The 23,202-nt window shown below is 40.1% G+C and overlaps 3 protein-coding genes across 4 annotated transcripts in view; all 3 read right to left on the bottom strand.

The window, feature by feature from the left end:
* LOC148394879 (alpha-2-macroglobulin-like protein 1) overlaps positions 1 to 1,164 on the bottom strand; it is a 33,674-nt gene extending 32,510 nt beyond the window's left edge. For both annotated transcript variants that reach the window (XM_088380010.1, XM_088380011.1), the window contains exon 1: positions 990 to 1,164. In XM_088380010.1, the coding sequence (XP_088236136.1) occupies positions 990 to 1,072 (83 nt within the window). In that variant the 5' untranslated portion in view covers positions 1,073 to 1,164. The remainder of the gene's footprint in view (positions 1 to 989) is intronic.
* Positions 1,165 to 9,088: 7,924 nt separating this feature from the next.
* On the bottom strand, positions 9,089 to 15,649 carry LOC148394878 (mucin-5AC-like). Its single transcript, XM_088380012.1, has 15 exons — positions 15,418 to 15,649; positions 14,908 to 15,011; positions 14,739 to 14,789; positions 14,518 to 14,548; positions 14,379 to 14,405; positions 12,783 to 12,954; positions 12,573 to 12,685; positions 12,167 to 12,338; positions 11,979 to 12,079; positions 11,133 to 11,304; positions 10,923 to 11,035; positions 10,538 to 10,709; positions 10,328 to 10,440; positions 9,445 to 9,616; positions 9,089 to 9,203 (listed from the first exon to the last, which is right to left on the bottom strand). Exons 3-15 carry the CDS (start codon positions 14,763 to 14,765, stop codon positions 9,089 to 9,091), a joined length of 1,500 nt encoding a protein of 499 aa, XP_088236138.1. The 5' UTR covers positions 14,766 to 14,789; positions 14,908 to 15,011; positions 15,418 to 15,649.
* Positions 15,650 to 19,985: 4,336 nt separating this feature from the next.
* Positions 19,986 to 22,354, bottom strand: LOC148394877 (cartilage intermediate layer protein 2-like). Its single transcript, XM_088380018.1, has 8 exons — positions 22,254 to 22,354; positions 22,033 to 22,114; positions 21,805 to 21,835; positions 21,670 to 21,696; positions 21,205 to 21,388; positions 21,000 to 21,112; positions 20,328 to 20,499; positions 19,986 to 20,119 (listed from the first exon to the last, which is right to left on the bottom strand). Exons 2-8 carry the CDS (start codon positions 22,057 to 22,059, stop codon positions 20,005 to 20,007), a joined length of 669 nt encoding a protein of 222 aa, XP_088236144.1. The 5' UTR covers positions 22,060 to 22,114; positions 22,254 to 22,354; the 3' UTR covers positions 19,986 to 20,004.
* Positions 22,355 to 23,202: the final 848 nt, after the last annotated feature.

Raw genomic sequence — 23,202 nt, 5'->3', positions numbered from 1 at the left:
AGACACATTATGAACACACACCATATACATACATATATACACACATACAGTATATACATATATACACACACACAAACACACACGCACACACACACATAATATATATATATATATATATATATATATATATATATATATATATATATATATATATATATATATATATATATATATATATATATATATATATATATATGTATATATTTCACAGTGACGGCTCGGTGGCACGTCTGCCTCACAGTTAGGAGGGTGCGGGTTCGATTCCACCTCCGGCCCTCCCTATGTGGAGTTTGCATGTTCTCCCCGGGCCCGAGTGAGTTTTCTCCGGGCACTCCGGTTTCCTCCCACATCCCAAAAACATGCTTGGTAGGCGGATTGGGCACTCCAAATTATTCCTAGGTGTGAGTGTGAGTGCAAATGGTTGTTTGTCTCTGTGTGCCCCGCGATTGGCTGGCAACCGGTTCAGGGTGTCCCCCGCCTAATGCCCAATGACGGCTGGGATAGGCTCCAGCACACTCGCGACCCCTGTGGGGACTAAGCGGTTCAGAAAATGGATGGATATATATTTCACAGCCCAATTTTCACTTAAGTGTTATTCCAAAAAGATGTATTTCTTCATCTCTCCGTGGCAGCAATATAAAGTAACAGACAAACCAATTAGATGTAATATAATTAAATGTAATGTAAAATAAGTGCTTTTGCTCAATAATGGTTGTAAAATCGATGCAAATGTTTACGTGTAATGTGCAAATGATGAGACCTGAGTCAGCAACTAGCAAACGTGAACGAAGGAGTATACAAGTGACGAGTTATTTCTCATGTTTTCCTCCCCCAACTGCATTTGTACCATAATGACAAACACTTGCACGGCATAATCGATAAATCGAATAAATAAAGCAGGATATGTTAAGACTTAATACAAACATCTTGCAGACAGCAAATTTTCTTTGCTTCTATTTATCAGCCGGAACAAGATTGGCTCTACTTACGTGTCATTGAGATGAGCTGATGACGCACTTTGCAAAAAGACAGACGTAAGTAGGACCGCTAAAGTGTGGAAGACAGGTGCCATGTTTGCGCAGCACACAGCACGTTGTTCCGACAGGACTGTGAGGCTTTCTCGACGGGAGCACTCTGATACTGATGAACTCGATGCAAACTTTTTGGACTTTGCTTTTGTATACTCTCGCGATTGACTGCAAACCCCCGCCTTCATGAACACTCCCCCCTCCCCAGTCTCTACTCTGCATCCTAATACGTTTCACTTCCCAAAAGTTCGAGCCGGACTGGCCTGCTGCCAGTTGTCCACAAATTATGAGGAATTTGAGAATTGTGGGTGGGCGAAAGGCCAATATGGGCTTTTCTTTTTCTTCTTCTTCTTCTCAGCCACAACATTATATAGGACTGACTATAGGGCTAGTGAAGGGGGGAAAAGAGGTTGTAGGATTCTGACTATTCTCAGAATTCTGATTTTGAAGTGAGAATTCTCATTCAAGCATTCTAACTCTCTTGTTATAAGTTTAAAGTCAGAATTAGATTTATCACTTTAAAGTCGAAATTCTGACTTGCTCACCTTCTGCCTTTAAAGTCCCAGAGACACCGGTATATGTATACATCGGTTTTAGTTAGCTTATGGGCTTATAAATATAAATTGACGATCGAAACAACAAAAAGGAAGCTGTTGTTGCTCTGAAAATTTTAATTTAAATTTGCCGCGAAGACGAGTTTGACTGCACCGAGCGGCCGCCTCCTAGACTGGGGAAGAAGCCGGAAGTGACGTTTCAAGTTTCTTTCTTTCTTTCTTTCTTTCTTTATTTAGCCAGCCAGTCATATAACGAGCTCATTAGGTACACCACAATGACAATAGCATCTTCAGTTCAATCAATACAGCATAGCGAGTAGTTATTGGATATCTATGTCATGACACCGCATAGTGAACAATGGAATGGCATGGCGGGGGAGGGTATGGGCCCATTGGGCCACTAATAATCCCCCCCTCTCAAAAATCTCGAGAGATCTACAGCTAACAATCTTTGCTTGAACACAGCCAAGTTAGGTGAAGAAACCAAATCCTCAGATAAAAAGTTCCAAGGGTTAACTACCCTATTTGAAAAAAAGTATTTTCGACAGTCTAGCCTCGATTGCTTTTTTGCGAGCTTGTGTGTATTTGACCTGGTCGCGGCATAGGGTGCCCACTCGAAAAGCGAATTGAAAGTTGTTCGCGTTTAGCCTCAGTGAATGTAAACAAAAGTATGTCGAAGCGTGGAGGCAAAAGGTGTATCGCTATGGGATGCAGTAACACCAACGAAGCAGGTGTATCGCTATTTTTGTTTCCAAAAGACGAGGGTTTGAGGAAACAATGGACCAAACAGGTACAAAGGACGCGGAAAGACTGGTCTGGTCTTACAGATTTCAACGCCAGTCACAGACCAAGAGCGGACTCCATTTGGGAAGCCTAGAGGTGCTTTGGTCAAACGAGAGAGGAAAAGGGTAAGTTTAATTTTAAATTAAGTCAGGCCACTGTACCAAGAATAATACTAGTGAATAAATAAATATTTTGCAGACATCACTCATCATGAAATAATTAATAAATGAATATTGTGAATTTTTTAGACATCCTTCTCAGTTCCCAGAGTTGAGAATTTAGACTGGATGGTCCTTGGAGACAGGATTTTGATAGACAGAAATTCCCAGAAATTGCTTCATCACGAAAACACAAAACCGTTTTACCTTGCCACTCATGGTCCACTTCTTCAGCCCCCTGGTAACAGATCTCCTGTAATGTCCTATTACGCATCATCCATTATATGGAACAGGGAGGTGTGGTCGTGAGCCCGATGTTTATACCGCCACTTCCAAGTAAAAAAAAAAATACTCAGTTGGATTGGGAAACTCAATTCCATGAACATTTATCAAATGTTCCAAGCAATTCATATAGAGTCCCACTTACCATTATCAGCACCCATGAAGTTAAAGTACATAATGTGTGTAGCCCTGATGAATATTTTACATATTGATATATAGACGTTTTTGCGGCGTAATTTAGAGCGCTTCATTACAATAGTTTTCGGTGTTGTTAGGTTACGGATTCTAGTTATTGATCTGACTCCAAATTGCGATCAACACTTAACACATAAATTGCTATGTCCTAATCCACACACTGGCGCACCTAACAATTTTGCGAGTTCGTTCTGTCAAAGAGAAGACCAGTAGATCAATCAGACCAAATTTACCAATTGTTTATTCCTGACAAAGCGCACTAATACAGGCCTGGGTCCCGGGTCCCTCACACTAAAACTCGTGCGTTTTTGTGACCACCAAAAGACAACACATTCTTCCGGGTTGCCCAGTTTTAAAGAAACACAATATGAATATTAAAGCATGCAAAATATTGTGAGATGATTGGTCGACGGCCAACTCCTCCCCGCGTCGGCGCTATCGCTGAGCTCAGGTGGTTGGATTTTCCCCTCGAAGGCCGGTCTCATAGACGTGCTGTTGTTCTCGTTCCTCACCGACCTTGAGATGGTCTCCTCCGGTACTCCCTATCCGGGCCTATTCCACAACACTTCGAAGAAAACAAGTTCATGCAGTTTGCCTGCACATTCCTCGGCCCCCACCAATCCAGACGAGCACTCCAATACTAGATATTAATATGATTATAAGTTTAACACAACCTTAAAAAATATGTTTGCAAACTCCCAAAAGCACATTTCCCTTTAGTGTCCTTGCAGCTGATTGGCTTAGCAGTTCAAACCCCACTTTATCTGAGACTCCCGCACCTTATCCACTCCGTTCGCGTCAACAGCACCTCGGGCTTGCGCTTCATTACAGAAGTCAATTGTTTACTTTGTAATTTTTAGTGAAGTCCTACGACAATGCCACGAAAATGCCTCGCACGTTCTATGCCTTCTGGAGACAGAAAGCATAAGTGGAAGATGCTTACAATAGCAGAGAAGGTGAAACTCCTCGACACGCTTAAGGAAGGGAGAAGTTACGCCGAAGTAGACCACCATAATCAGTTGACGTTATATATAACCCTGTGCGTTATATTAAGAAGGACGAGACGAATAAAAAGTATACGTTTGACTGCAAATATTACTTTTAATAAGCAAGTCCACGCAATAAGGGCATAGTATGGATGGAGTCGGCATTAGCCCCCTGGGTAAATTCCTGCAGGAAGATGAACATTCCTTTGGATACAAAAAGGCCAGGTGGCTGTACAGCCAACTTGCAGATGATGATGATACCAACCCTCACGACCCTCAACCATCAACTTCACAGGTATCTCCTTCTATTAGTCAACACATTCCTTTCACTGCTAGCAATGGAAGGACTCTCGGAGGTCAAGAACCTCGCCCAGATGTTCCACCAGTTCCTTCAAGGTGCCACGGCCACCACTCCGCCATCCACTTCCAACCGACCAGCTCAACTCTGTTCCCCCGCTGAGGATTCAACTCCTGCCGCACCGCTGATGGCACCGCTGAATGATCCGGAGCCCAAGGTGAAACACCTCGAGTGGTTGGACGGCGATCCCCGATGAGTCCGGCCTTTTCTATTAAGCTGCCGGATTCAATTCGCCCTCTACCCACGGACCTTCGCCTATGACATCACGAAGGACAAAAACATCACCTCACCTCTAACTGCTGGGTGAGAGGTCTGGTACTGAGGTCCGCCACGTGATAATAATTCTTTATTATGGAAAAATAAAATCAAATATGAACCACCCTGAGGCTGACCAGCATCACAGAACACAGAAACAATTACCACTTTATTTGAATTCACACCCAAAGCGGACCAATTACAATGGTCTAATAATTTGCTTTCTTTTTGTCACTTTTTTACATCAATATCCTCATCCATACTGTCGTTTCAGAGTGGTCCCCTCAATGTCTTATTTTCATATTTGCAACAGAATGTGCTTCTTTTAGCGCCTAGTCTCCCCCGAGAGTGTCTTCTGTTTGGTCTTGTACCCTTTCATGTTTTTGCCCTTCTCCTCCCTGAGCACCCACGGCAATTCCCCATCTGTGTACTTTTCATCAGACCTGTTACAGTCCTTTGTAAGCGTACAGCTGAACACTTTTGTGAAATGCTCTGCAATTTCATGTACGTTGTGCATCCAGAGCAGACAGGGTGTGTATAACAATGTCTTGTTTTCATACATCTCCAGGCAGATTTACTTTTGCTATCTTGCTATCTCCAAAACAAATCCCACTCGTGATCAGGCCCTGATCCTTGGGGGGGTTCACCATGTTGAGTTCCCAGTGGAGGAACAATCAGATGAACATGACAAAAGACTTTTTGTTTAAACTTATAACAGTGCTTATACTATCCCACCCCGAACCTTCTTTTCCCTTGGTAGTGCACACATGCATCAAAGTCAGACAGACAGCCTCTCTAGTGGTAGTCAACCCCTCTGGATGTTAAGCTGCTGGTCCGCCATAACGATGCCACTGGCACTAATGTCAGGATAAAACCATGTAGCTGTTGCTCCCAGTGGGGCAGCTGCCATTGAAACAGCTGAAACCTCCCTTTCGACTGAGATTCAAGCCCTTAAATGGAATCTTGCTTCCAGTCCCCATGTCACACACATTAGACCACATGAAGGATCAAAGACAATGATTAAAGGCTGTAATGGAGTTTTATATTTTTTTCATTCCGTAAACACTTCTTTGGAAATATATGCAGGCTTACTGCTTGATTACTGTTCAGGGGCTTCAGTTATAAGTTTGTAATATGTGCATTCAGTTGCATCAGCTCGTGAGTCAAATAATTTGCTGTAATAATAAAATAATAAGACTAACTAATAATATCCACATGTTAGAAGCAAGTGCTAAAAAACAGTGTAGACCAGCATGGTTTTGTTTCCCTGCTGGTCTTTCTGGTATCATCAGCTACACCTAAATCTTGATTGTGCGCGGACATTGGGATGCAGAATTTGGAAATCGCGTCAACCCAGAAAGCGCGTTGTGTAGAAAGTCTTGTTTTTTTAGAAAGCCATGTTTTTTGTCCGAAGTCTGTTGACTAAAAGAGAAACAATATGCAAATGACAATATCAGGCAGATTGAGTAAGTCGTTTCAATGCGATGCGATATGAATTGGATGGAAGAGAGAATAAAGAAAGAGAATATAGCAGCCACTTATTCTACTACTGTGTCTGGCCACGCTCTTTGACTGTGTGGATGTGGTGCTTCCATAAACTTTCCCCTATCTGAATCACAAACAATCGTAGCTATCCAATTCAATTTGGGTTAAAGGTTTGACCCACGAATTGGGGTCAAATACTTCCTGCTGAAAACTTTTTTTTTTTTAACAAAGCAACCCAACAAATTGGGTTAATTTTTGCAAAACAACCCAAGGTTGGGTCATATAGTATACCCAACTTCCTGGGTCAGTAGTTTTAAGGGCATTTAAGCATTAATTCAGACCAGGCCCAATGTTAAGTATTATAGTAGCCACAACTGCTATGACCACGTTTAAATACCACATGTAAATTGTTATATCCCTGTCTATGTCCAGAGACATAACGAATTAGAGAATGCAATTTCTGAAGAAATTCCGTGTGAAGGCTGAGGGGTTGAATAAAAACTTGTGGAATGATACTGAATGATGTGAAATGACATTGAATGACAAACAATGATTGGGAATGAGCCGAACATGTTGAAATTGGAATGGTGCAGGAAATGGGGTCAAAATACAAAAAGTCCTGCCTAGCTACAAAAACAGATATGCTCAAACCTCATTGATTAAAGTACATAAGCAGACAAGTATATTCACATATTAAATAAATAAAAGAAACATTTTAAGCATATAATTATACCTACACACCAAATCAATAAAGAAGACATAACTAGACATTTTTGATAAGTGGTGATGAGAAAGGTTTTTATAACTTTATGATCTGATATATTTCTGAGCACTTTGAAATAACAAATGACTTTTGATATATTGCCTAAATAGCTTAATGACCCTTAAGGAACTGTGTCATGCATGCCTGATGTTTTTTCTCTGAATCATGGACATGGCCAGAGTCGTCTTGACCGTTCAGTACTTGATTGTATCTTATGTTTTGACTAATGCTAGACGCCAGTTTTTGATTACTACTGAACGCTCTGCACAGAGGGAAATAGTTTGCCTAACAAAGAAAAGATACGGTTGGAAGCATGATTAAACTAAGAATAAGCAAAGACATGATGTATCAAAAGAACAGCAATAGATTAATGATGTCACAGCCAAAAGCTAACATAATTTCGTACAAAATGACAAAATTAAAAGAATGAGGTACAATAGTGTATGTCCAAGATTGGAGAAGAATGTTCACAGGAAGGTCACGTGGAGATAAAACCAGCAGGTGCCAGAAGGAGCCACCCAAAGACTCGGCCAAAGATGATCACCAAGGCCGAAAGACGGGATGGAAGACAACAGCCCCCCTCCACACACACACACCAACAGCCCCCCACCTACACACCGAATCGCCCATAACCAGCACCACTCTCATGGAAGCAGGCTCTCCTTCGAACTTGCCCCACCCCGAAGACTCATCACCCATCAATCTCGGCCCACAATGTGCTACTGAATATAAAACTGATCTAACAACCTTGGACTTGGCCTTTTCTGAATGGAGACTTTCTGCTCTTGAATGGCCCAGCGCTGTATTGTACTTTCCTGAAAACAGAGCTGTCTGAACAAGAATTGTGATTGAACTCAACCAACTTGTGTAAGTCTAATTTGTGCTTCAGTGTCTTAGCATTTTCCTAAATCTGAAGAAATCAAACGAGCACGCAGTGAGTAAATTGGATAAAAGGTGATTGGCAATGGCTTTTGCCGTGAGGTGCAGATAACGCGCTCCCTAAATTGTGGACAGAATCCAGCAATGGTTAGAATCGGCCAAAACATGTAGAAATTCTGTAACACAAATGAAAAATAATGTATTTTTAGTGGGTGTTGTAATGGAACAAATGTTTACTTTTGGTGACAAGGAATTTTTAGGAATCAGTAGGTAAAAGACGAAAAGTTTAAAGTTAGAATGGTTTGAATCAGTCGAAAAATGCAGACAGTAGAGAAGAAGAAATGTTATTGTTTTTATTTTTTGTGGGGTTTTTAATCGGGGAAATGTAGAATTTTTGTTATAAACTATGTGCATACTTTTGGTATAAACTACACTATACAACTAAGATGAAGAACACTCAAATTTCTTTTTATAATATGTAACAAAAACATTTGAGTTTTGTGAACATGTTCGGCTTTACAATGTAGACATTTTTTTAGTTTGTCAATTCGACAGGGCAATACAGTTTGGACCATCTAGGGATGGAATTCGTCATAATATGTCATTGTAAGTGCGTGTCACTATTACATTCTAGCGCACTAAAAACATATTGAATGGCATTAAAATGATAATTGTTCGATAGGAAAATAACGTTTTAGTGTTTAGTGTACATGAACGGTAGCATTCAGTTAGAGCATTATAAGTTGAATATTTCTATTTATTTATATATTTATTTATTTCTATGCATTATGATACACTGAACATTTTAGTCAATCACAAATTATTCTGAATATTCACTCTTATTTTCATTTAGCTGTAGCAATGCCGAGGGGCGAGTGTGTGAACAGGTATATAATCCCCTCTAGTGGAGAGTTTTCCAAACAGCAGCTGGCAGTCACTCCAATACTTCCGCAGGCATTCCAAACACAAAAGTGAAATTCCAACTCAGAATGACAAAACTGGATAATAACTGATAACCCCTACAAAAGTGAACTCTACTCTTAATCTGATTTGTTTTAAACAAGTCCAGCTGGTCAAAGGACGACATCAGCATGCTGGCTTACCTCAAACAGAGGGGCTGCACAATTTAGGCAGGGACTGGGGATTCAACTAATGTTTGTATGACCTGAATGCCCCGGGCGACTGCAAGAATCAGCTGAGCCGGTGCAACCAGGAAACTGTCCAGATGTAACAAATTGCACATTACATGCATTTGCCCTTATTTTGTTGTGTCTGCAACCACGCAGTGCAAATCTCAATTGGCTTACAAGGATAAATGAATAAATAACTTTTGATTGCTTGATTTTTTTTAATTTCACATGATTACTCCTTTGTTCCGCAGAAATCAAGGGGACATATGAAACGAACTTTATAATCAGAGCACCGTCCATTCATCTGGTCAGAATTTCGACAGATGAGCCCAGTCTCGTTATCCACTCTGCAGAGATGAAAGAATATTGTCACTGTCACAGGTCCAAAAATCAGAAATAATAGGAGCCACAACAATCCAACCGTAGGCAATGATAGCTTCCAATTACCTTCAAGTCATTTCAGTGTAGATACATATATTGTGGGGAATGGATGTAATTGCACTGAATAATAGTTTGTGTATGCAATGTGACAAGAAGATGTCACTTCCCCACATAAATGTATGTATGTGCAGTGGATCGAGTACTTACACGGCAATGGTGTCCCCTGTTGAAGTGGAAGGCTTTCCATCTACAGTTTGGGCCTCAATGCCAAGTGGAAAACGACACATTTCACCTGGGTTTTCAGCATAGATCATATCAAGTATCTCATAATCTCCAGTGCCATTGGGTTTGTCTTGATTAAACCACGATGTCTTGCACACTGAAATGAATGAGTCCAGAAGAGGGGAATCATTTCAATATGCAATTTGGAGTTTTCTTTGGAATCAATTTAGGCAAAGTGAAACAAAAACAAATACACACACAAGGACACACACGCAAACCCACACAGTGGCCTAGCTCTTGGTGTGTTCAGATGACTGAAATTGTTCTACTGAAAAGGTTGACGTTAAGAGTTATTGTAATCAAAACAGAATTAAGGGACAAGTAGAGTGTGTAGGGAAACATGGTAAAAGGTAGGAAAAATTATAAACTGCAAAGACAAGCAAAGTCAAGAAAAAGAGAACGTGATGGAAATAAAATGTACCAGCAAAAATATTTGCCCCAACATTGCATTTGTGGATGGTTGTTTGTCTCTGTGTGCCCTGCGATTGAATATCTATTTTGATCCATCTCAGGGGTGGGGCCATTTTGCCACTTGCTGTAGACGGAAAATGAATCGCTCAAGTAGTGACCAATCAACTTGAAAGCCAAATGACCATACTCAGTGATGTCATTTTCAGTCAACAACAAGTGGCAAAATGGAAGTAGCTGGATTTTGCTGGATAATTCAGAGTCCACAATCACAATATTAAAAGAAAATAGAATAGTAGTACCACAGAAAATATCGTAAAGACAAACTTTGAGTTGACTTTTGCTTTAAACTCCTGAAAATAGGCTGAAATAAACTGCCGTGCATTATGCACTAGATTACCTTCATGTTCACAGAATTCAAGGGGGCACGAGAAACGAACTTCATAATCTGCACAAAGCCTATTGTAAGGCTGGTCAACATTTCTACAAATAAATCCAGTGCGTGTGTCAGATCTGTTGAGACAATCGGCAGAGAATAATCACTTTCACTAAAGGGATGAAGTAGCATCATTCGACATCAACATTGGCAGTTATCTTATACCGTCCTTACACTTGAATCACATTGCCTGTTGACTCAACACTGGCTCCTGATACGGCCCTGGCCTCAATTCCAATTGGATGTTCACATATCTTCCCTGGATTTTCTTTTTGCAGGTCGTAAAGAGTTTCATAGTCTCCAAATCCACCAGGGCTGTCTCGATTCATCCATGGAGTCCAGCATTCTGGAGCAGTCATAGAAAACGTTGATGAAATAAAATGTTAATGATCAAAATTGATATTTAGTATTCCAGATCAATGTATATTTCTTAAATTGCTGAAATACAATGTACAATAATTTACTAGTTTTCCCATTATCTAAGCCACTTAGTTTATTTGAAATACACATTTCATACATTTTACAGAATCCAACTTAGTGTGTTTTAGCGCAAGATTACCTGCTGGTCTGCAAAATTCAAGGGGGCACGAGAAACGAACTTCATAATCTGCACAAGGCCAATTTTTATGCTGGTCAGTGTTTCTACAAATAAATCCATTTTCTGTGTTGAATCTGTTGAAACAATCAGCAGAAATCAGTCACTTTCATTGATGAAATAAAGGGACATCATTCGACATCAGCATTGGTAGCATTGCTATACCGCACTTACGCATGAATTGCATTGCCTGTTGACTCAACACTGGCTCCTGTTACGGTTCTGGCCTCAATTCCAGTTGGATATTCACATATCTTGTCTGGATATTCTTTGAGCAGGCTAGGAAGAGTTTCATAGTCTCCATAACCACCAGAGCTGTCTCGATTAATCCATGGAGTCCAGCATTCTGGAGCAGTCACAGCAGAATTTGTTGAAATGAAATTATGTTAAATGGTCAAAATTGCTATCCAGTCCTCCACAACAATGTCCATCCATCCATCCATCCATCCATCCATCCATCCATCCATCCATCCATCCATCCATCCATCCATCCATCCATCCATCCATCCATCCATCTTCTATACTGCTTGTCCCCACAGAGGTCAGGGGCATGCTGGAGCCTATCCCAGCAGTCATCGGGCAGTAGGCGGGGGACACCCTGAACTGGTTTCCAGCCAATCGCAGGGCCCACAGAGACGAATAACCATTCGCACTCTCACTCACACCTAGGGACAATTTGGAGTGCTCACTCAGGCTACCGAGCGTGTTTTGGGGATGTAGGAGGAAACCGGAGTGCCCGGAGATAACCCACGCGGGCACAGGGAGAACATGCAAACTCTACATAGGAAGGGCCGGTGGTGGAATTGAATCTGCACCCTCCTAACTGTGAGGCGGAATTGCTAACCAGTGCGCCACTGAGCCGCCCTCCACAACAATGTATTTGTGAAATTGATGAAAGCATTCATAAATGACTTGGCACATTTAATCATCAGTTAAACAACTTAGTTTGCTTGAAATACAGATTCTATATAGTTGCCCCTTTTACAGAAACCCAGTAAATGAGTTTTAGCCCAAGATTACCTGTTGGTTTGCAGAATTCAAGGGGGCACATGAAACGGACTTTATAGTCTGCACAAGGCTGGTCAGTGTTTTGACAAATAAATCCAGTGTGTGTGTCAGATCTGTTGAACCAATCAGCAGAGATCAGTCACTTTCACTGGAGGGCTATAGTGGGGGCATTCTATATCAACAGTTCAAGTTGTACTTACACTTGAATCACATTGCCTGTTGATTCAACACTGGCTCCAGATGTCGTTATAACCTCAATTCTACTTGGACGTTCACATATCTTCCCTGGATATTCTTTGTGCAATTCATAAAGAGTTTCATAGTCTCCAGTACCAGAAGGGTCGTCTCGATCAAACCATGGAGTCCAGCATTCTGGAGCAGTAATAAGAGCACATAGCAAGACTTGATGAAATATTATAATGGCGTTAACTAGTCAAAACTGCTATCCAGCACTCCACATCGATGTATTTGTGAAATTGATAGTCATTTATACATTAGTTGGCTTACTTTCTCTTTAGCTGAACAACTTAGTTTGCTTGAAATACACATTCTATGTAATTACCCTTGTTACAGAAACCCGGTGAATGTGTTTTAGCGCAAGTTTACCTGCTGGTTTGCAAAATTCGAGGGGGCACAAGAAACGAACTTTATAATCTTGACAAGGCCAATTGTATGGCTGGTCAGCGTTACGACAAATAAATCCAGTGTGTGTGTCAGATCTGTTGAAACAACAATCAGAAATCAGTCACTTTCACTGGAGGGAGGAAGGGGGGGGGGGGGGGGGGAGTGAATTCTACATCATCATGTTTGACTTACACTTGAATCACATTGGCTGTTGACCCAACACTTTCTCCTAATATGGTTCTAACCTCAATTCCTTTTGGATGTTCACATATCTTCCCTGGATATTCTTTGTACAATTCATAAAGAGTTTCATAGTCTCCAGGACCAGAAGGGTCGTCTCGATCAAACCATGAAGTCCAGCATTCTAGACAGATCACATGCAGATCACAGATCACAATTCATCTTGTAATCCTAATGCAACACTTGTATAGCAGTGAGTATTACTGGTAAAGCAAATACGAATTTCATTCCAAACACTATTGTACATTGGGAGTCTGAAGATGTTATAATGTGAATCACATTTGGCCAATATGAAAAAATGGCTATAATCAGATCTATAAGCAGGTTTAGCTTGTACAATGGGAGTTACCGTAATTTTCGGACTAAAAGTCGCTCCGGAATGTATGTCGCATCAGACATAATGTGCACAATAAAGTGGAAAAAAAAACATATATAAGTCGCTCCGGAGTATAAGTCGCATTTTGGGGGAAATCTATTCGACAAAATCCAACACCAAGAAGAGACATGAACGAGCAACAATAGGCTAAACAATATGGTATGCTAACATGACATAAATACAAACGAGAAGCTGAGAACGGGCTTGATGTATCAATAACAGTTATTTAAAAAACTATAACATAAATAACACCTTTATCAAACCATCTGTGTCACTCAAATCATTAAAGCCATCGATCGAGTTTGACCTCCTTTATGTAAACAAGTCCGACGTCAGCGGCGCGTTGCAGTTCAAAATTTTCTACAGGCCCATATAACAATATATAAACTGTATGAAATAATAATATAAACAACAATTTTATCGAACCATCCGTGTCACTCCAAATCATTCAATCCACCGGAATATTCATCCTCTGTGTCCAAAAAAAAACAAAAACAAAAAAACAGCTGTCGATTCTGGATCTACGTGCGCCACTGACGGCAGCCTCGTTGTCAGTTGGCAGCTCCAATTATTCCACAGATCTATGTATATAACTGTATTATAGCATTACCAAAGTACCAGGCAAGACGTGGGTTTGGGTTTTATTTCACAAATCAAGAGCTCAACATGTGAACCAACACACGCAAGCGCCCTGGATCGCTCTTCCGGCACCCCCACCCCCTCTCCCCCCTGAACTCATTGACAGTGACGCTCCAATTATTCCACAGCCATAGTGCGCCCTCATGCGGTTTAAAGTGAAAATAACACGTGAAGTGATCAACTATACTAGTAAGTAAGTAAAATGTTAATGATCAAGTAAAAATTTGTGAAAAAAATCACATAGAAGTCGCTCCTGAGTATAAGTCGCCCCCCCCACCGAAACAGCCATAGTGCGCCCTCATGCGGTTTAAAGTGAAAATAACACGTGAAGCGATCAACTATACTAGTAAGTAAAATGTTAATGATCAAGTAAAAATTTGTGAAAAAATTCACATAGAAGTCGCTCCTGAGTATAAACCCACCCAAATTATGAAAAAAAAAAAACCCGCAAGTTGTAGTCCGAAAAATACAGTATGCCTTTAATTGGAGAAAACAAAGAATAATGATAATGAAAAAATGTATGCTTTGCTTACCATCACTGGTAGCTTGCACATGGCCCCCTAGAAAAATAAGTCCAAATGAAATATGTTCATTTTCCTGTATCTTTTAAGATGACATGTTACAAAGCAGTATTGTGAAGATCAAGGTTGCGTTTCTTAAAAAGGATCATACCAGCATGAAGGAGCACAAGTGTCAGGCCCAACTGTGGGAGAACAGGCATTAGACACAGTGGAACAGGTTAAACCTCACACTATTTCAATGGGCAATTACATAAACTAGAAACAGGAGACGGCTTGCTCCCGTTCAGTGGAGACAGAGTAGATAAATAATATTGCTATGAAATCTTCTTCTATCCAGCTGCTGTTTGAATTAGGTATATGTTCATACATTACCCATTTTATCATCATTGGATGTGTCATTCGTACAGCAAGGTAGGACTTTTCCTTTAGAAAGAAAAACACGTTTCTCATAGGGATTCCAGTCATAAATGCATCTACCTATTTTAAGATTGTAGACAAAATTGTACAATTTACCACATGAAATGTAAAACAAAATGCTTACAGTACAGAAAGATGTCGTAGAGATAGAAGAACTGAGGGAATTTTAGCCTTAACTCCTCGATGGGGTGGATGCTGCTCTCGATAAGAACCAAGTGACAGACTTCACTGAACACACACAGAATTAAAGGGAGTTAGATGGTTGTCCTATTCTGTAGCACAAACTGTACAAGATAACAATTCATTTTGAATGATTCTGGTCGCAAAGTTCTAAAACTATGCAACTAGGAGGACAGGATATGAACACCAATTGCAAATCAGTTCACCTTTTAACACTCTTCCCTACTTAATTGTTTATACAAAAATATACGTACTTAATGGGTAAAAAAGAAGCATCACATAGACTCGACAGAAACCGCATATAAATCTCACATTTCAACATTGATATATTCGATTTTAGACTAGTTAACCCAAAATGAGACGCCGCACCATTCGTATTTTGTTTAGAGTTTTGGCAACATGACTAAGAACAAGTATAGTATGAAGCATAATTGTCACTTGCACGACTACTCACCATTCAAGCTATGCTTGAGTGTTGGCTCTGTCCCTTCTGCTCAAAAAATGGAAATCCATACAATTACTCCGTTTACAAGTTGTTTATATAGTTTTTTTTTCATGCGTTTCAAGGGTCAGGTGACCATGGGAATGTATGGAATTTATTTGAGGTATTTAGTGGAAAAGTAAGAAATTTGGAATTCCTTTGGAAAGAAATTTGTAGTTAAAGCAAAAATGACTTGGAGGCATATAGAAACATTTTGTCGACAGAAATAACTTGTTTGAAAAAATACCTTTTTTAAATCAGTATTATATATAGTAAGTATTAATTTGTACTCCAAATATGTTTTAATTTTGCCAGACATCTGTGGCAAATGTTTTTAAAAGACTTTGCCGTTTTTAGTTTTAATCAAACTTTTTTTTCAAACGATGTGTCGAAACTATGTGTAGATTTCTTTGAAATGTAAAATGCAGTATAAATAAAAAATGTTATTTGAAAGGCGATTTGTGGATGTGGAAATGAAAACAGACTACAGCTGGGTTTAATAAAAACAATTCATTGCTTACAACCAATCTTCATAAATGTTTGGTTTGAAAAAAAAAAACGGGCCTGCCAATTAGAGGGTAGATTGTACCTCATCCTGCCACAAGGTAGCACATATCTCTACAACACGGTCAAAGAGACATGTCTAGTCATTACGATCAAACAAAGCTATCCCCTATGAAATTCATACAAAATAATGTTTCATTAATTCATATTGGTACATAATGTGTTGCCTGCTTGTTAGGAAGGTGAAGTGTAGGCATGTATTGATTGATGATGCATGATGGACGATATTTGATTAAGGCAAGGTAATGAGAAAATGGGTGGGCTGGCAGGCAGGCGGGGGATAGACAGACAGACAGACAGACAGAGCGACAGACAGAAGCTGGTTTGGCCAAGGTATGACCTTAGCATGTTAGACAATGTGTGAGACCAACTCAGCCAGTCACTCAAGCTGGACTGGCCAGGGAATGACATCGGCATGCTGGTCTGGCTCAAACAGAGGGGCCTCAAAATTTGAGCAGGGACTGGGAATTCACCGAATGTTTTAGTGACCTGAATGCCCCACGGGACTGCAAGAACCAGCTGAGCCTGTGCAACCAGGACACTGTCCAGAGTAGCTCAAATACCGTTACTGGATTTTTGAAAGGAAAATGATTTTAGGACAGAGAAAAGCATATGACAGTCGATGTGGCTAAACTGGCAGTCTGCCCGGTATACTTAGCTGGGAAACACCCCAATTTGGTCCGTGTTTCATGTGTTTACAGTCAATAAAATATCTATGTAGCACAAGGCGAGTTATTTGATATACTAACAGGAACCAACAGTGGAAAAGGATGCAGAAAAGAGTAGAGTGATATGAGTAAGCAAGCTGGACTGAGGGTGAACAGGACAATAATAATTTGTTACTTGAATGATAATGTATTTCTACACAGGACATTGATAATTTTTACTTGAATGATCATGTATTTCTACACAGTCTGGAAAAAGTGATACAGTGTCTAATTTTTAGCTGTGTGCAGATCAAAATCATCAGTATTGCCCAAGTAGAGTAGAACCCCTGAACTCGACATATTTAGATATTGATGCAAAATATCGGGAAATTAGATAAATTGATTTTATTTAATACATTTGGTGGATGGAAACATAGCCAATGCTTGAAATAAGCAGGTTTGCATATCAGTCAAGTTTTTATTTTGCCCCTTGTATAAAATCTGAAAATCAAAAAGCCAAATAGGAAACATTACAGTTGATGGTAAGGAAGGATGGCAAAAGGGTAGGGGTATTTCACATTAAACCACAAGATGAACACGATGACCTGTAATCTTTGTAACGCAAACCTTGTGCTCTGTGAATGGTGTGTATAGGAAAACGTGGAGGAAAACAATGTAAATTTTACATAGCATAAATCAGGCGATTAATGATAATGTACTTTACTAACATGAACCCTGCAGAGGGATAATCATCAGACTATCGTTGAATTTGTGACTAATATACTACTTGGGCGTCAAGTGCAGAACATGCCGGAACCGTAAATACATTATACAGATGTGTTGTGTCGACACCTGGTGCTATGTGACATACGGCAAACTGACTACCTTTCCTCCCTGTTTGCCCTCTGGGCCATGCCGTACATTAACAAAACTGATAACATCTTGATCGACTTCAAATCAAAACCAACTGTGATGCAGTGATTCAATCATACCTTTAAGAATTGGTTCAGAGTGCATCAGCCTCCTAGTCTCTGCTGTCCTTACAGATTAGACCCACTCACCTCCTCCGAGTTCTTTCTGTACCCCTATATCATTCAACAAGAGATATTTTATTGTTGAAGCTCTAGTTCTGTTGGTTGGACGAGAGATATAGTACAGTTTCGTACAGCTTCATGATAAGCATGCCGGACGATGTCGATGTCGGCTCTTCCTATCATTGTGAAGCAGAATTCACCAAGCGTTGGATTGTTCACCCACTAATAGGGAACGTGAGCTGGGTTTAGACCGTCGTGAGACAGGTTAGTTTCACCCTACTGATAATGTGTCGTCGAATTTGCTACCTTACACCGAATAACCTTACACAGAATGTGAGACCAACCCAGCCAGTCACTCAAGCTGGACTGGCCGAGGTATGACATCGGCATGCTGGCTTGTTTTGAATAAAGGGGCTACAAAATTTGAGCAGTAACTGGGGATTCACCTAATGTATGAGTGACTTGAATGCCCACGGCAACTACAAGAACTAAACCTGAACTAAAGCTGAACCTGCGTAACCTAGGCCCTGTCCGGATTAGGTCATGCACTATTGCACAAGTGCAAGGACTGGGGAGTCACCTAAAATGTTTGAGTGATGTGAAGGCCCAAAGAGATTGAAAGAACAAGCTGAGCCTGTGTAACCAGGACACTGTCCCTAATAGCTCAAGGACTGCCACTGAAATTTTAAGTGCTTGGCCTGTAGTTTAAAAAAAAAAAAAAAAAAAAAAGCACACAAAAGGTGATGTGGTCTAACCACTTGTCGACCCAGTTTACTCAGCTAGGGAACACTAAAGTTTGCCCCTTATTTTATGTGTTTACAGCCAGTAACATTTCTTCATACTTTGCACTTGAGTTTTTGTGTGGGAATAGAAACAAAACCCTTTCCCATACTCTCAAGTTGTGTTTTCAACAAATCATTCTTTATTTTAACTTTACTTATTCACCAAATTACCTTTACAGTGTAGCACCTGATCCTTCATTAGTTGTGGATACACATGTTCCGAGGATGTTCTACCTTTCTTTGTACAATACATACACACTCAAGAAGGGAATTATGGATGGAGATATTGACAAACTAATTACAAGCGTACACACATTATTCCGCACCAATTAGTGCATACACATGTTAGTAATTGAGTGCTGTTATTGTCACGTGCGGAATGGAGCTGAGCAACCAAATGCAGTTTGGACCAGGGTTTATTGAGGCAAAAGGGTGGTGGATGAGGATGAGGGGAACAAACAGCAGAACGGAGACTATCAGGGAAAGAGGGAGGCAAACTAACAGAACGTGGTGACAGAACTGGCTGACAGGGAGAGCAACAGAGTAACAGACCAACAAAACTAACAGAGCTGATTTACAGGGTTGGCAGCAGAGGGAAACTAGCAGACTAACCGAGCTGACCGACAGGGGTGGCAACAGACACAGACTAACAGGCTAACCGAGCTGACTGCCAGGGGTGGAAACAGAGACAGATTAACAGACTAACCGAGCTGTCACCATCTGCATGCGCTTTGTGAATTATACGCTCTCTGTGTTTTCCATGTTGACTCGTTAGCGCCACACAAAATCCTTTAGTGAATCCTGCCCTCGCCCTTGCTGCCAAAGAAAAAGCAAACGAATAGGGTGAAAGAGGCATTGATGTTAAATTATTATCCATCCATCCATTTTCTATACCGCTTGTCCCCACAGGGATCACAGGTGTGCTGGAGACTATCGAAGTGCCCAGACAAAACCCACGTGGGCACAGGTAGAACATGTACACATCGCAAGGAGGGTCGGAGGTGGAAAACTGGTACCCTCCTAACTGTGAAGCAGAAGTGCTAACAAGTGTTCCACCGAGCTGCCATTATTATTATTATTAGTAGTAGTAATAGTATTAACAATGGCTTAACTTTTACGACATTCTGTAAAATCAATTAGATTTTTCTGGCGTGTGAATTCTCGTTTGTCTTCCCAGCAATTGGATGGAAACCACTCCAGGGTGTGCCCCACCCTGCTGGCCCAAGATGGATACATTTCATCGTAACGATTTAGAATCAAATAATTCATGCCATTGTTAAGTTTGACTTGGGGTCAAATTTATCATTTATTCATTCATCTTCTAAAAATATTGTCCTCATGAGGTTAATTGTACATTACATGCATTTGCTCATTTGCTCTTTGCTTTAGTTTTGTCTGCAACCACGCAGTGAAAATCGCAATTGGCTTACGAGGATAAATGAATGAATGACTTTTGATTGCTTGAATAACTTTTTATTTCACATGATTATGCCTTTGTTTCGCAGAAATCAAGGGTTGTTTCATTTTTCATGATTACTCCTTTGTTTTGCAGAAATCAAGGGGACATATGAAACGAACTTTATAATCGGAGCAGCCTCCATCCTTCTGGTCATCATTTTTACAGATAAACCCAGTCTCGGTATCCATCCTGCAGAGATGAAAGAATTGAGTACAATGAAAATCAGCAATAAAAGGAGCCACATCACCCAAAGAGTGACAGTGATGACTGTCAATTGACCGTAAATGTCATTTCAGTTCAGATGTCTTGTATTGTATAGTAGTTTGTGTATGCAATGTGACAAGAAGATGTCACTACCTACATAAATGTATGTGTGTGCAGTGGATCGAGTACTTACACGGCAATGGTCTCCCCTGTTGAAGTGTGAGATTTTCCATCTACAGTTTGGACTTCAATGCCAAGTGGAAGATCACAAATTTCACCTGGGTTTGCAGCAGAGATCATATCGAGTATCTCATAATCTCCACTCTCACCAGAGTAATCTTGATTATACCAAGCGGTCTTGCACTCTGAAACGAATGAGCCCAAAAGAAGGGGATTAATCAAATATGCAATCTATCGATTTTTAAGAACCAAATTGAGTGTAAACATGCACAGCATTGTCCAAAAAAGTGTCTTTGCTCTTGCCCTTTTAATTGAAATTGAATTGAAAGTTGATGCATTTTGGGCGTTGGAGCCATTTTGCCATTTGCTACTGACTAAAATTAATCGCTCAGCTAGTGACCAATCAACTTGAACACCAAATAACCATACTCAGATGGCCATTATTGGTCATTACCAGAGCATTGAGCACTGGAGACGTCATTTTCAGTGGACAGTAAGTTGCAAAATGACATATATATATATATATATATATATATATATATATATATATATAAAAGGGTGTGGAATTTGATTGCAAATTCATATTCCACAAACTTGGTGCCACAGAAATGTTATATAAAAAAAAATGGAATTTTCCTCAAACTGCTTTTGGCAGACTGAAATTAACTGTCATTTACTGGATTACCTTCAGGGGCGCAGAATTCAAGGGGGCACATGAACCGGATTTTGTAATCTGCACAACTGCCATTGTGTGTCTGGTTAGCGTTTTCACAAATAAATCCAGTGTTTGTGTCAGACCTGTTGGGACAACGGGCAGAAATGAGTCACTTTCACTGGAGGGCTATGTGGATGCATTCTCTATCAACAGTGCTAATTCAACTTGTACTTACACTCGAATCACATCGCCTGTTGAGTCAACACTGGCTCCAGATGTAGTTGTAACCTCAATTCCGATTGGATGTTCACATATCTTGCCTGGATTTTCTTTTTGCAGGTCGGAAAGAGTTTCATAGTCTCCAGTACCAGAGGCGTCGTCTCGGTTAAACCACGGAGTCCAGCATTCCGGATCATCGACTTGGAGGAGCGCACATATTTTTAGGTCACAGTGATCTGACATCAAATTGTCAAACATTTTGATTGACTTTTCTTCAACCGGAACCAATTTTGATTTTTACGACAAGATTGTAGTATTATACTGCAAACCACATTTGGGCAAATAAAAAGAAGCAACTCTACACAGAATACAGATATTTCTTTAACTTTAAGCAGGTTTAACTTGCACAATGGTTGTTACACCTTAAATTGGAGAAAATAAAAAGCATATGCAGGATAAAAAAATGGAGTGGCTTACTTACCATCATTGCTGCCATGCACATGAACCCCTAGAAAATAAGTCCAAAAATATGTTCATTTTCTTACATCTATTAAGATGACATGTCCCAAAGCAGTATTGTGAAGATCAAGGTTGCGTTTCTTAAAAAAGATCATACCAGCATGCAGGAGCACAAGTGTCAGGCCCAACTGTGGGAGAACAGGCATTAGACACAGTGGACCAGGTTAAATCTCACACTGTTTCAATGGGCAATTACATAAACTAGAAACAGGAGACGGCTTGCTCCCGGCTTGCTCAGTGGAGACAGAGGGGCAGATAAAACTTATTGCAACGGAATTTTTGCTCTCCATTTGCCATTTGTATGAAGTACACGTTCATACATTACCCATTTTATCATCATTGGATGTGTCATTTCTGCAGGAAGATAGGACTTGTGGTCGATATCCTTTAGAACTGGGTAAACCGCTCTAGAAAACAAACCACACGACATACTTCACTGAGGAAACAGAATTAAAGATAGTTATTTTGGCAACATAATTAAGAGCAAAACACTCAGTAGTTTAAACCATAGTCTGAAACAAAATTGTCACCTGTACCACTACTCACCAGTGTTGACTCTGTCCCTTTCGTTCAAGAAGTGGAGGTCGATACATTTACGCCGTTTACTAGGTCTTTATATATGTTTTTTTTGGCGCGTTTTCTGAGTCAGGTGATCATGGGAATGTCTGGAATTTTGTTTAGTTATTTGGTGAAAAAATAACATTTTCCGTTGGAAATGAATTTGTAGTTATAGCAAAATGAGCTGACAATTTATTGTCTATAAAAATAACCGTATTAAATTATTATTATTACTATTTACTATTATTTTGTACTCCAAATGTATTTTACTTGAAACAGGCATCTGTGGCAAATCTTTTTTTAAATGACTGTTCAGTTTTATCCAAACTGTTTTTAAACTCTGTGTCGGACTCTGAAAATGTCTTTAAATGTAAAATGTATTATTACTGTTTGAAATGCAATTTGTAGCTCCGGATATATCTAGTAGAGCTGGGTTTAAAAAAATCATTTTATAGCCTATGAACCTTTAAATCAATCCCTAACCCACATCAAATATTTGGTTGGAAGAACGTTGTGCCTTTCAAAAGTAATATTTTATTCCACTACAAGATGGCACATGTCTCTAATATACAGTCAATGAGATATGTCTGAGTATCGTAGTTGAACAAAGAAATCTTTGAAGATTAACTCGATGATCATATCAGTATATTACGTGTTGGATACTTGTTAGGAAGATGAAGTGTATGCATACATTGATTGATGGTAATTGATAAAATGTGATTGCAGCAAGGGCTTGCTTTCCATCATATGAGCCTTCATGCTGGGCTGCAGTGAGCTGCACTATTACATTTTGTCTTGGTGGCATCTGTGTGCCGTTCAAGTGACCTGAGGTGTGACCCACAGGGGCAGTTGTAACCAAGGTTCCCACTTTCCTTTTCCTCCTTGTTTGCTCTCTGGGACAAACCTTACATTATCGTTATTGATAAAAGACCTCATT

The sequence above is a fragment of the Syngnathus floridae genome, chromosome 7, assembly GCF_059516105.1.
Source record: "Syngnathus floridae isolate MCC-2025c chromosome 7, RoL_Sflo_1.0, whole genome shotgun sequence".
NCBI lineage: Eukaryota > Metazoa > Chordata > Actinopteri > Syngnathiformes > Syngnathidae > Syngnathus > Syngnathus floridae.
The sequence above is the reverse complement of the archived record's forward strand: the minus strand, read 5'-3'. Positions and strand labels throughout refer to the sequence as shown.

Bases quoted from the DNA above. Each gene is read 5' to 3' on its own strand.
- LOC148394878 (XM_088380012.1), bottom strand. From the start codon at position 14,765: ATGACACATCCAATGATGATAAAATGG. The intron at 12,080-12,166 runs GTAAGTACAACT...TTGGTTCAACAG, and splicing joins ACAGGCAATGTGATTCAAGT to ATCTGACACACACACTGGAT. The intron at 10,441-10,537 runs GTAAGGACGGTA...TTGTCTCAACAG, and splicing joins ACAGGCAATGTGATTCAAGT to ATCTGACACACGCACTGGAT.
- LOC148394877 (XM_088380018.1), bottom strand. From the start codon at position 22,059: ATGACACATCCAATGATGATAAAATGG. The intron at 21,836-22,032 runs GTAATGTATGAA...GTTCTCCCACAG, and splicing joins ATCCAATGATGATAAAATGG to TTGGGCCTGACACTTGTGCT. The intron at 21,697-21,804 runs GTATGATCTTTT...CTTATTTTCTAG, and splicing joins ACTTGTGCTCCTGCATGCTG to GGGTTCATGTGCATGGCAGC.